Here is an 11,834-nt window from a genome sequence, read left to right as displayed (position 1 = left end):
GCAAACATGGACGAATCCATCTCTTCCTTTGTCGCTATTACAGGGGCAACTGCGGACGTGGCTCGCGGATTTCTTCAGATAGTAAACGGTGATTTCGAAAGAGCCATTGGATTATTCTACGAAAACCCGGAGCTTGCCTCTGGAGTGGGAGCTGGCATCGCCGAACCGACCTCTGGTCCAGCCAACCCAACATCTTCATCGGGGCGCCGCCCCAATATTGGCCACGAGGGCGCAAGCGGCATCATTCACATAAGTGACGACGACGATGATAACGATGACGACGACGATGTTATGATGGTCGATGATGCGAGAAGTGGTGACGATGGCGAGCGAGCTGCAGTTCAACACGCGGCTGCCATGGCGCAAGAAGAGGAGGATGCCGCCATGGCAAAGCGGCTGCAGGAAGAGCTGTACCAGGGTAATTCGGCCGGTCCAGGAGCACCCGATGATGTCAGGGCTCCCATTGCACGAACGACAGAGACACTTGTTGCTCCGGATCCTGCTTGGGATGGTGCTGTCGATGACGAGACGACCCAAAGGTTTCTGGAGCAGCTGCGGAATAGAAGACACCCCCCTCGTAAGTCTCTTCTTCTTACTACCATGGGGCATTTCTGTCTCTAGATTACTCTCGGCGCCCCTTTTACTGATTTTGCGTCTCATGTAGCTCGTAGTGGCGGCCCGTTCGCTCAGCGAATTTGGGGCGATGCTGCCGGCGTGACACCGCCCAGCGCCACGGAAAATGGAACCCACGCGCGACGATTAGAGGACCTCTTTCGACCACCGTATGAGCTGATGGCCCGAGTTAGCTGGGACGAAGCAAGAACGCTGGGGAAAGAAGACAAGAAATGGATCCTGGTCAATCTGCAAGACATGAACGACTTCAATTGCCAGGCCCTCAACCGAGATATATGGAAAGATGCAGCGATTAAGGAGCTTGTATCTGAGAACTTTATCTTTTTACAGTATGACAAGGACTATCCAGATGCCGAAGAGTACATCACCTTCTACTTTCCCAATCGAACACACGAGAATCCAGACAACTACCCACACGTCTCCATCGTCGATCCCAGAACTGGAGAACAGGTCAAAGTATGGAGCGGGCGGCCTTTCCCAACGGCAGCTGACTTTCACGCCGAGTTGGCCGAGTTCCTCGACAGATACAGTCTCGCTGCCAACAGCAAAAATCCCGTTGCCAAGTCCACAACGCGAAAGCCGGCAGTGGTGGATGTAGACCGGATGACTGAAGACGAAATGCTGGAGATGGCCTTGAAGAATAGCCTTGCCGCGGGTGGCGGCGAAAGCAGTCGATCGACATCGACACCAAACATTCAAGATCCAGATGCCTTTACGAAATCGCCCGGCCCCAGTGATGGCGTGGGAGATGGCGGCAAGGGCAAAGAAGCCGAAGTAGCACCCGAGCAAACTGTTTTCGCCCTGATATCTAGCGGGAAGCCGCACACGGAACCGGAGAACAATCCCGCAACAACAACCAGAATACAGTTTAGGCACCCTACGGGCCGTGTCATTCGACGATTCAACCTGCAAGATCCGGTGCGCCGGATTTACGAGTGGCTCAAGGCTGAGCCGATGCCAGGGAAAGACGGCGTCGAGTTCGAGCTGAAGAAGATGCCACAAGGCCAGGATCTGATTGGAGATGTGGACAGCACCATTGAAGAGACTGGACTCAAACAAGGCACCGTAATGATTGAATTTATTGAGGACTGATGTCTCCAGACAGGACGAGTCGAGTACAGCAGGGATGAAACATCTGCTTATAGACTTTGTATGCATGGTTTGCTGACGGGCTGGCTGCTTTGCAAGCCTTTATGAAGGGGATGCTTACGAGGAGCATGACCATGATGCATACGTGGTTTCCTTACTTCTGCGACTGATTAGACGGTTATATGACAGTGCTCAGGCGTTGGTAGGCCAGGACAATTGACGGCCAGGAATACATTTGGAGCAGAGATAATGCAGTGATCTCCAATCAAGTTACTCCGTATGATAGAGAAGATATCTTCTTTTTTTTTCTAAGCCATTACGAGTCGAGCTGGAATCGCAGGTTGCACAAGATGCCGCCTCCGCGTGTGGATGTGAATCGGGTCGTCCCCGGGCTTCGGCACACCGGTATGGGCAGGGTATTCGGAGACAGAGGCATCGATTGGATGAGGTGCTTCCAGAGAGGCAGACAGACATTTGGCCACTGTCCTGACCGGTTGTGGCCAGGATTGGGCGGTGGTTCCATGTTGCATTCGTCGTCAGCCCTGTCGGCTGCATCGCAGCCCAAAGCAAGATAAAAAAACGGCCATTACATATTTTACGTTTCCGGGGCGTGTGCAACAGTTGTCTAAACCTAGGTGTCCTTGTTGGTGTCGCCGTTTCACTCTGGCTCCATGTCCGTCTGGTACTCCCCATTTACCCGTCAGCGACCAAGTTAGCGTGTATCATTTTAACTCTTGACCAGTGCTGACCCTTGCTCGTCTCGGAACCGGTGCCTGTGCCTGAACCCATTGGCCCCAGCCGTATGTACCTTCCCTGGCTCCCTTTTTTCCCACTTCCCACCACATGTCTGGTGCATCTTGCCGGCATCAGCTTCAGCTCTGCTCCACCCGGACCATCTGGGCGTTGATCACCAGCGAAGCCACGGTCCTGGTTCCTGTAAACACGGCCGCCGCCCAGATCGAGGCCCCCCGGGTTCGATTTGTTTTGTTCACCACACGCCTGGGTCCAAGTGAAGCATGGGGAAGAGGTGAGGCAGACCAATTTGCCTGTTTCTGACTATTTTCCCGCCTTCTCATAGAATTTCCTTTTTTTTTCTACTTTCCTTTTGTCAGACATTTCTTTTTTCTTCTTCTGCACATTCGCTCGATTGGCGATATTACTTGCATCGGCCATTCGAAAGGAGGGGTTCTTGGCCTCCAGGAACAAAGACAGACTTTTGGTTACACGCGATAACGATAACGATACCGAGCATCGACGCCTGCTCGATGTTGATGGACGGAATTCGGCAACGACCTGTTGAATTTTCTTTCTTTTTTTTTCACCAGACTCTTGCTTTGTTGCTAGGGCTAGCGCACAGGCCAGCTTCCACCGCTTGAACTGGACGATTTGGCGGGCCGAACTCTGAGGATGGCGGAGAGATTTCGTGACGACGAGGCCAACGAGGCGTTGGACCCGGAGCTCCTGTACTCCAAGGAATACTGCATTGGTCGGTTACGCGTGTGTCTGTGGCGGGTTGTGTGATTGAGCTGACAAAGCTAGGCGGTGGGAGCTTTGGCAAAGTCTACAAAGGGTTCGTTGGTGATGACCCCTCTTCCCCCTTCCCCCTCCCTTTGCTTGCCCCCCCAAATCGCCTTGAAGACATCTTCTTGGGTCGATGGACTGCTGCCGAATTGGAAAAAACCCTGACATGCGTGCAGAGTCGACAAGCGGACCGGCCAGGCGGTTGCCATCAAGATTATTGACATCGAAAACGCCGAGGACGAAGTCGAAGATATTATTCAAGAAATCGCCATTCTGTCCGAACTGCAGTCGCCGTACGTCACCAAGTATTATGGCTCGTATGCCAAGGGTGCCGAGTTATGGATTGTCATGGAGTTTTGTGCCGGTGGTAGTTGTGCGGATTTGATGAAGCCAGGCTTGATTGAGGAGGACTATATTGCTATTATGTTGAGGGAGCTGCTGCTGGGGTTGGATTATTTGCACTCTGACAAAAAGTTGCATCGGGATATCAAAGGTATGTGCTTCACTCGGAGGATACGTGTGAGGACGGCATATGGGCCGATTGCCTTGCGGCGTGGCTGACTGATGGTAGCTGCCAACGTATTGCTCGGAGCTGGTGGTCAGGTCAAGCTGGCAGATTTTGGTGTTTCCGGCCAACTGTCTGCTACCATGACCAAGAAGAATACCTTTGTCGGGACCCCGTTCTGGATGGCGCCGGAGGTTATTAAGCAATCTGGTTACGATCACAAGGCCGACATTTGGTCGCTGGGTATTACGGCTCTAGAATTGGCCAATGGCGAACCGCCCTACGCCGATATACATCCTATGAAAGTACTATTCCTCATCCCTAAGAACCCTGCCCCTCGGCTAGAAGGCAACTTTACCAAAGCATTCAAGGACTTTGTCGAGCTCTGTTTGCAGCGGGACCCGAAGGACCGGCCGACAGCTCGAGATCTCTTGAGACATCCCTTTATCAGAAAAGCGAAGAAGACGACATATCTCACAGAACTTATTGAAAGACATAGCCGATGGGCCGTCACACACAAGGGCGATGATGAGGAACATTGGGATGCCCAGGAAGGTGCTGCTCCCACAGAACGAGAAACGGTGGATGAGGACATGTGGGACTTTGGCACCGTCAGGCTGGTTGGGGATCGCGGCGGCGTGGTTCGTCGACCGGGTTTGCATGTGGTCGATGGGAGTACGACCAATGCCCGGTCCTCACGACCGTTGGATAACTCCAATGATCAGGGCGAAAAACGTCGTGATGCCAGCCCATTAAAGACCAAAGACATTGCTCTGCAGCCTAGCGATACGGTCAAGGCCGGCAACGCGGCCACATCAAGGCAGTCAAGTCCGCAACGGAAGCCGGTGCCAGCGGATGTTACTACAGCATCACCGACCAGATTGCCGCCGTCGGCGAGTCCCCTGAAGACGTTGACGCGCGACACGCCTGAGACACCTTCGAGCCATCATCCCTCACAACGACCGTTGCCGCCTGCGCCAACATCACAGTCGCCGGAGTATGACCAGGAACTCCAGTATCAGCTGCAGCGTGACATTGGCCTCCTCAATCTGAATATGAGCCCGTCACCAGTCAGTCTTTCCCATCACTCACAATACCCAACGGACAGAGCGCTTCCACGAGTGCAGCAAGACTCACCTACAAGACAGCCTGGTTCTCGCGTATCATCAATGACGATTCCAGAAATACCTCCATACAGGGGGCCATCAGCATCGAGGGTCCCCTCTCAACAAGTAGCACAGTCACCGCGGCCACCTACCGCAGGCAATCCCACACCTCCACCAAATCCGCACTCGCCAGCACAATCCGATGTGTCTATTCAGCCGTCATCTTTCCCGTCTCCCGCTCCTGCTAATCCCAATGGAGAGCTGGATGCGCTCAATGATGTCATTTTCCCTGCGCTCGAAGAAGCGCTTAAGAGGCGGCAGATTCGGCTACAACAAATGTATAGACCGGCGCAAAACGGCAGTCCTGTGTCAGCAAACCAGCAACGAGCAGAGGCTGCGCACGAAAAGATTAGAAAGCTGGTGTATAAACTAGCATATGTTTGCAAGGAGATTGATCAGTGCGACAAAGCAGAGCCTGTAGGCATGGGTCGTGAGGTGGGAAATTTCCTGGAGGGATTGCTGGAGGAGATTCTTGTCCGGGTTGAGCCATTGGACGAGGAGGAGATGTGACATGACATGATTGTGAGACCGCAAGGCGGATGACAGTGCATTGATGCGGATGATTTATGCCTTGGACGTTGCTTGTGTACGCGATGCTTGCGGTAAGGGATGGGCCACGGTTTCATGGACCTGTAGGCGCATTATCGGATGTGAATTTTGATAGGGTTTTTTCGTACAGGCTGTTGGTAAATATACGGCCAGATTGGCGCATGTTTGTAGTGCGTTGAACTGATGGCAGTCGATATTATGCCATTGAAAGGAACATACATGTGGTACCCCGTATACTTGTGCATGTACGGAGTGCTTGTACCTCGATGAGAAGCAGAAGTTGAAGTCACGTCATTGTCATAGTCCCGTAACCAGAAAAAGGAAGAGGACTATACATGGGTTACCTTGATATTATTATGTACGGAGTGTATATGTATACTTGAGTAAAAGGAAAGTCAAAAATATATTGCTGTAATTAGTCCCAAAACTAGAAGAAAGGAAAGAATTACTAATATATAAGATACCTGGTACCAATACTTATTATCTGTACGGAGTGCTTATACCTTGATGAGAAGTAAAAGTAAAGTCACGTCACTGTCCCTGTCGTAGTCCCGTAACCAGAAGAAAAAGGATCCACAGGTCCCAAACCAGGCTAGTCGGCGCCGACGAACCATGCGGCTCTAAGGCTCGGAGTAGATCGAATTCCGCTCTTCTTCCGAACCAACCCGCGCTCCATGCGGGCCGGCCGAGAGGGACAAAAAAAAGGGCGCTTCCCAAGAAGCAAAAGCCGCGCAAAGCGAAAGCGTAGGAAGGGCAAAAGAAAAAAAGTCGTAAAGGGACATCAAGCACCGGCACTGGCCTCTCGGGTCGATTGGAGGAAACGTTGCCGTGGCGCCCCATCTGGGAAACACAGCAGGTTTGCTGTATTACTACTCCGTACCCAGGTACAGTACTTAGCATGTAGTGGTATGCACAAGAGTCTCCAGTTTAACTTTGCCGTAGCAGCTTAGACGACCCGAACCAAGAGCCGCCCCAGACCACGGTGTACAACGGAACCACACCATCATCGACACCGAAGCTTCTTTTTTTCCGCACTTGGACTTCCCTTCTTCCCTTTCTTTTTTCTGCCGACTCTCGTCTCTCGCCCTTATCGCTACATTTTTTTGTACTAAGTCCCCGAGGCGCCGTTGGGTTTCCTTTCACTGTCTCTTGCTGAACTCCATTGGTTACTTGGAATTTTATTTTGGATTTAGGCACGATGTTGTCTCGTGGCTCTGCTAGAACAGCGCAGGTATGTATCTTTTTTCTTTTTTCCCTTTTGGCTCGCTTTTGCTCCCCGTGTTTTAAATGCGGGACTTGGTGAGGCTGGGCTGCTGCAAGGTCATTGGGGAGTGCGAATTGCACGGGTTGGCGTGAGGATCTGAGGACAATTTTGCGGAGAAGGCCATGAGCGGTGTTGCCGGTTGGGAATGGGGTCAAAGCTGGCCTTTGGTTGCGAGACATGGAGTGGCAACCTGTGGCAGCACAAGACACCTACGACCGACATTACATTCGCCGAGCCGAGCCCCTCGTCGCCATTGTTTCTACGCGTGCGAAACGTCAAATGAGTTTGGTTGCTAACCTTGGATTGCCCAGCTGCTGCGCAGCGCCGCCGGCCAGCACCAGTTCGCTAGATCGTTCGCGACCGTCCAGTCCGACATCTTCAAGCCCGCCAAGTTTGGCGGCAAGTACACCGTCACCCTCATCCCCGGAGACGGTATCGGCGCCGAGGTTGCCGAGTCGGTCAAGACCATCTTCAAGGCCGACAACGTCCCCATCGAGTGGGAGCAGATCGAGGTGTCTGGCATCATTGACGGCGCCGGCCGCACCGAAGACGCTTTCCGCGAGTCGGTCGCCTCGCTGAAGCGCAACAAGCTCGGCCTCAAGGGCATCCTGCACACGCCCATCAGCCGATCTGGCCACCAGAGCTTCAACGTCGCCATGCGACAGGAGCTCGACATCTACGCCTCCATCAGCTTGATCAAGAACATTCCCGGCTACGAGACGCGCCACAAGGACGTGGACCTGTGCATCATCCGTGAGAACACCGAGGGCGAGTACTCTGGCCTCGAGCACCAGAGCGTCCCCGGCGTGGTTGAGTCCCTCAAGATCATCACCCGCGCCAAGTCGGAGCGGATTGCCAAGTTTGCCTTCTCCTTCGCCCTGGCCAACGGCCGCTCCAAGGTGACGTGCATCCACAAGGCCAACATCATGAAGCTGGCCGACGGGCTGTTCCGCAGCACCTTCCACAACGTTGCCAAGGAGTACCCCACCCTCGAGGTCAACGACATGATTGTCGACAACGCCTCCATGCAGGCTGTTTCCCGCCCTCAGCAGTTCGACGTCATGGTCATGCCGAACCTGTACGGCGGCATTCTGTCCAACATTGGTGCCGCTCTCGTCGGCGGGCCCGGCATCGTGCCCGGCTGCAACATGGGCCGTGACGTTGCCGTCTTCGAGCCCGGGTGCCGACACGTCGGCCTTGACATCAAGGGCAAGGACCAGGCCAACCCTACCGCCATGATCCTGTCTGGCAGCATGCTCCTGCGCCACCTTGGTCTCGACGACCACGCCAACCGCATTTCCAAGGCCATCTATGCCGTTATTGCCGAGGGGTACGTACAGCTTGCTTGCCATTGAACCTCTGGCCGCGTTTGCAGAAAACTGACTACTTGTACAGCAAGGTCCGCACCCGCGACATGGGCGGTGAATCAACCACCCACGAGTTCACCAAGGCCATCCTCGACAAGATGGAGGCCATTTAAATCCTTATCTTCCCCGACACCCGTCGTTTCGAGCCGAAGCAGCGGGAAATTCACAATGTTCAAAATTGAAAAAAAAAAGATGTTACTCAAACGTTTGCCGCCGTCTTCTTGTGGATCAGTGCGGGAAGAGCGACTGGAAGATGTTTTTGATACCTCAATAGAGTCTGAGCGACGGCAGACAAGACCTGGCGACTGGGGAGGAGTGCGGAATCGAGGGATTGGACAAGGGAGGCGGTGACGGCATCGCTCGCGCTGCGAAGACATTGGGAAGGGATGCCGTGACCAGTGTAATGTATAGCATGGCCTTGCAACCTATAACCTTTTTTTTATGAATGCATAGAAATGTTTCCCATGATTTTCGGAGCATTGGTACCGGGTGGAGCGTCGTGATGTACCAGACTCTACAGGGATGCGGTGCTTGGGGGGGGTGCTGGTCAACTACGCCTTTAAGACGGGAGGAGCTGTGCGTGCATGCCTCTAGGCATCAGTGATGACCTGCATGACCACTGCGTCTGATTTGGAATCAATCGGAGATTCCAAACGGTTTCCCGAAACGCCGTCTTGTCTGTTGCTGTTCTGTTGCACAATGTTCCTGCCGCTTTTAACACCGCATACTGGCTGTTGGACGACGGGAGTGCCTTGGGTGCCGCTGCGAGATGGACTTTCCTGAGCACCTGAGGGCGTACTCCTTGGTTGACATGCTCAATATAATGTGGCTAATAGAGGTCGACGGTGTAAGGCCGAAACGGACTGGCGTTACCACTGGGAAACACAGGCTGTGCCCTGTAGGTAGTTCTGGCTGCGTAACAGAGCAATCGGCTACGCGGACGGCATCTCCCCGTGCGTTACTGACGGGAACGGGTGATTGTATATCAGCTGGTCATTTTGATGCGGATGTGTTGGTACAAGTACTCCGTATACCCGATTGGGTTGACGCTCCAAGAGTCTACAGCGATTACTTGCGTATTTACTTCATCTCCTCCTAAGCTTCTTTTTGGCCATGCTGCTTTTTCTAAAGCCTGAAAGTCGTACCCTTTGCATTCCGGTATTCTGTTTGCAGAGGGTCAAGTCAGCCCCCGTTGCATAAGTAAATGGATAGCCGATTCAACCGGTCTTCAAGCAGGCCCGTACATGAGCATGTAAAAGTAGACGCCATCCGTACGTCCTCTCGCTTCAATGTTCTTTGCCAGTTTGCATCCTATCCCCAATGTACACCGTACGTCAAGAAGGACAGTAGAGCAGCAAGAGCACTAGACCAGAAGCGGTCGTCGGATAACCACCCGCCATCATCGGACCATCGGCCGGAGACAGGCAGCCCCGAACAAAGAAGAACGAATCAAGCCTTCACGTTTCCACTCAAAATGCTGCCCGTACGTAAAACGCAAAGAACCCCGCATTCACTCGTCTTACACTTGGTAGTATAGAGTCGCACGTATAAATAGAGGGCGGGCTGGACACCCTTCCGTCGTGGGACATACCTTGATGTCCTGCACAGAACGAATCGGAATACTTGTCGAGCCTCGACGGATACCGCTTTTGGAAATAAAACAGCAGCAGAAACTAGTTCGGGGGTCCTCGTAATCTGCCGAAATGACGACAACGGGTAGCTGTGCGTGCCGGGAGATCCAGTTCCAGTTTGAGGGCGAGCCGGCGGTCACGGCGTTGTGCCACTGCACCGATTGCCAGAAGGTAAAGAGATCTTGTCCGGCTCTATTTGATCCCGGGTGTGGACGATGCTGAAGTGTGGGTAGTGGACCGGTGGTGCGTTTACGTCCAACGCTGTTGTGCCGCGGACCTCGTTCAAGGTCACCAAGGGTACGTTGCGAGCCCGCCCCCTTTGATAAAGTAGGGGAAATAGTCGATGTTGTAAGCGGAGGCTGATACGGTGATGAGTTAGGGACACCCAAGACGTGGGATGCGAGGGGTGACTCGGGCAAGATCAACAAGCATTTCTTCTGTGGGAACTGCGGATCCGGCCTGTACACGGAGCTGGAGGTCATGCCTGACATGGCCTGTATCAAGGCCGGTTCGCTGGACGGCGGGGCCGCGAGCCTGGGGAACAAGATTGGCGTTGAGTTTTACACCAAGGACCGCGTTGGATATCTGGGGAGCTGTGACGGCGCCAAGCAGGAGCCTGCTTTTGGTTGAGGATGGAACTGGGGGCGCGTGCGGGTAGTGAATATGGAACGTCGTGTTGGAGTGAATACTCTTCTCTGTCGAATTGTCACGATCCCATATGACTGACGTCTTGCTTCATTGTTACTCTCCCTTGACGGCAGCCATGATGCGCCGCAAGCCTTCTGCCAGATAGCCCGCTTCTTGTGAAAATATAATCCTAAACCAGCCCGGCTTCTCGGCGCCAAAGGCGATGCCGTCTGCCAAGAAGACCTTCTTCGCCAACAGAGCATCAATTACAGCCTTGTCGAGATGTTCAATCTCACCCGGATGGTGCTTGCTATATACGGCGCCCAAATTAACCCACACGAAGAAGCCGGCATTGCTGCCCCTGCTGTATTCTATCCCATTCTGCTTGGCCCATAAAAGCACCTTTTCCTGATGCTCCGACAGCTTCGTCTGGTTCTCCTTGATGTAGCTTTCCACCCACTCGTCATCGTCGAGCGCGTTTGCCGTCACGAGATCCGACAGCGAAGACGTCCACGAAAATTCAAACACCGACATCAAAGCCGCCTGCATGCTCGGACTGTGCTGCGTGATGGTGATGCCCATCCGTAGTCCATTGGCCCCAAAGTCCTTTGACATGCCCCAGAGGACGTGGATCAGACTAGGGTCAATGATGCCCTCGGGATCGATGGACAGGACAGACTCAAAGGGGACGGCCGTGGCACCCTCGTCTACCCTGTTCTCGAAAACCGACAGGGCGTAAATCTCATCCGATATGAGATGAATCTGGTGCTTTTGACACAGCCTCATAAAGGCAATCAAGACGTCGCGGGGATAACATCGGCCCAGCGGGTTGTGCGGGTGGGCGAGGATGACACCGGCGATACGCTGGCCACGGTCCTTGGCCTTGAGAATTTCATCTTCGTACTTTTGCACCGCTTCCACGCCCATGGGATCCAGGTCTCCAAAGGCAACGGGCAGCACTTCCACCCCGGTGCGGCGGCTTACATCTGGCTTGAAAGCCACGTAGTATGGCCGTCCCAGCAGCAGCGCGTCACCGGGATTTGCAGTGGCCCATGCTATGTTCTGGATGGCCGGCGCCAATCCATTGCTGATGTGTATGTGCGACGGTTCAATGGGCGTCACTGGCTTGAGGTGCCTGGTGAGGAAGCGAGCGGCTACCTTCCTGAGTCTTTTCTGTCCGTCGCCGTAGGTGAGCGCCAGGTCGGGAATGTCAATGTTCTTGTGCATGTGGTCAATCAAAACATGGTGCATTAAGGAGTTTTCGGCGATTCCTAGGCTCACGTAGCCGTTTGGGTTGGTTTCCGCATCATACAGATTATTGAGCATCATGATGAGTTGGTCTGTTGTAGAGGCATTTTGGTACGTTTGAACAGCTCTGGTTGAGAGCGCCATCGTGTGGGACGGGGACACGGAGGATATAAATAATATGTACAAGTCTCAAGTCCGGCGACGGCATGAAGGAATCCAGAGTTGGTAACAGAG

General features: G+C 53.6%; 5 protein-coding genes across 5 annotated transcripts; 4 read left to right on the top strand and 1 right to left on the bottom strand.

Annotated features, from left to right (window-relative positions):
- Window positions 1-6: 6 nt before the first annotated feature.
- UBX5 (UBX domain-containing protein 5) lies at window positions 7-1,725 on the top strand (the record flags this gene model as incomplete). The annotated part of the gene is made up of 2 exons (XM_014686404.1): window positions 7-577; window positions 665-1,725. The coding sequence occupies 2 exons, from the start codon at window positions 7-9 to the stop codon at window positions 1,723-1,725; spliced, it is 1,632 nt and encodes a 543-aa protein (XP_014541890.1).
- Window positions 1,726-3,129: 1,404 nt separating this feature from the next.
- On the top strand, window positions 3,130-5,424 carry svkA_1 (Serine/threonine-protein kinase svkA; the record flags this gene model as incomplete). Its single annotated transcript, XM_014686403.1, has 4 exons — window positions 3,130-3,208; window positions 3,262-3,292; window positions 3,420-3,736; window positions 3,815-5,424. 4 exons carry the CDS (start codon window positions 3,130-3,132, stop codon window positions 5,422-5,424), a joined length of 2,037 nt encoding a protein of 678 aa, XP_014541889.1.
- Window positions 5,425-6,904: 1,480 nt separating this feature from the next.
- IDH1 (Isocitrate dehydrogenase [NAD] subunit 1) lies at window positions 6,905-8,207 on the top strand (the record flags this gene model as incomplete). The annotated part of the gene is made up of 3 exons (XM_014686402.1): window positions 6,905-6,982; window positions 7,039-8,057; window positions 8,123-8,207. The coding sequence occupies 3 exons, from the start codon at window positions 6,905-6,907 to the stop codon at window positions 8,205-8,207; spliced, it is 1,182 nt and encodes a 393-aa protein (XP_014541888.1).
- Window positions 8,208-9,797: 1,590 nt separating this feature from the next.
- On the top strand, window positions 9,798-10,355 carry G6M90_00g092430 (uncharacterized protein; the record flags this gene model as incomplete). Its single annotated transcript, XM_014686401.1, has 3 exons — window positions 9,798-9,896; window positions 9,959-10,022; window positions 10,105-10,355. The coding sequence occupies 3 exons, from the start codon at window positions 9,798-9,800 to the stop codon at window positions 10,353-10,355; spliced, it is 414 nt and encodes a 137-aa protein (XP_014541887.1).
- Window positions 10,356-10,466: 111 nt separating this feature from the next.
- On the bottom strand, window positions 10,467-11,744 carry ACCS_1 (1-aminocyclopropane-1-carboxylate synthase-like protein 1; the record flags this gene model as incomplete). Its single annotated transcript, XM_014686400.1, has 1 exon — window positions 10,467-11,744. One exon carries the CDS (start codon window positions 11,742-11,744, stop codon window positions 10,467-10,469), a length of 1,278 nt encoding a protein of 425 aa, XP_014541886.1.
- Between the last annotated feature and the right edge of the window lie 90 nt (window positions 11,745-11,834).

The sequence above is a fragment of the Metarhizium brunneum genome, chromosome 5, assembly GCF_013426205.1.
Source record: "Metarhizium brunneum chromosome 5, complete sequence".
NCBI lineage: Eukaryota > Fungi > Ascomycota > Sordariomycetes > Hypocreales > Clavicipitaceae > Metarhizium > Metarhizium brunneum.
Note: the sequence above shows the minus strand (reverse complement) of the source record. Positions and strands in the feature narration are given on the sequence as shown.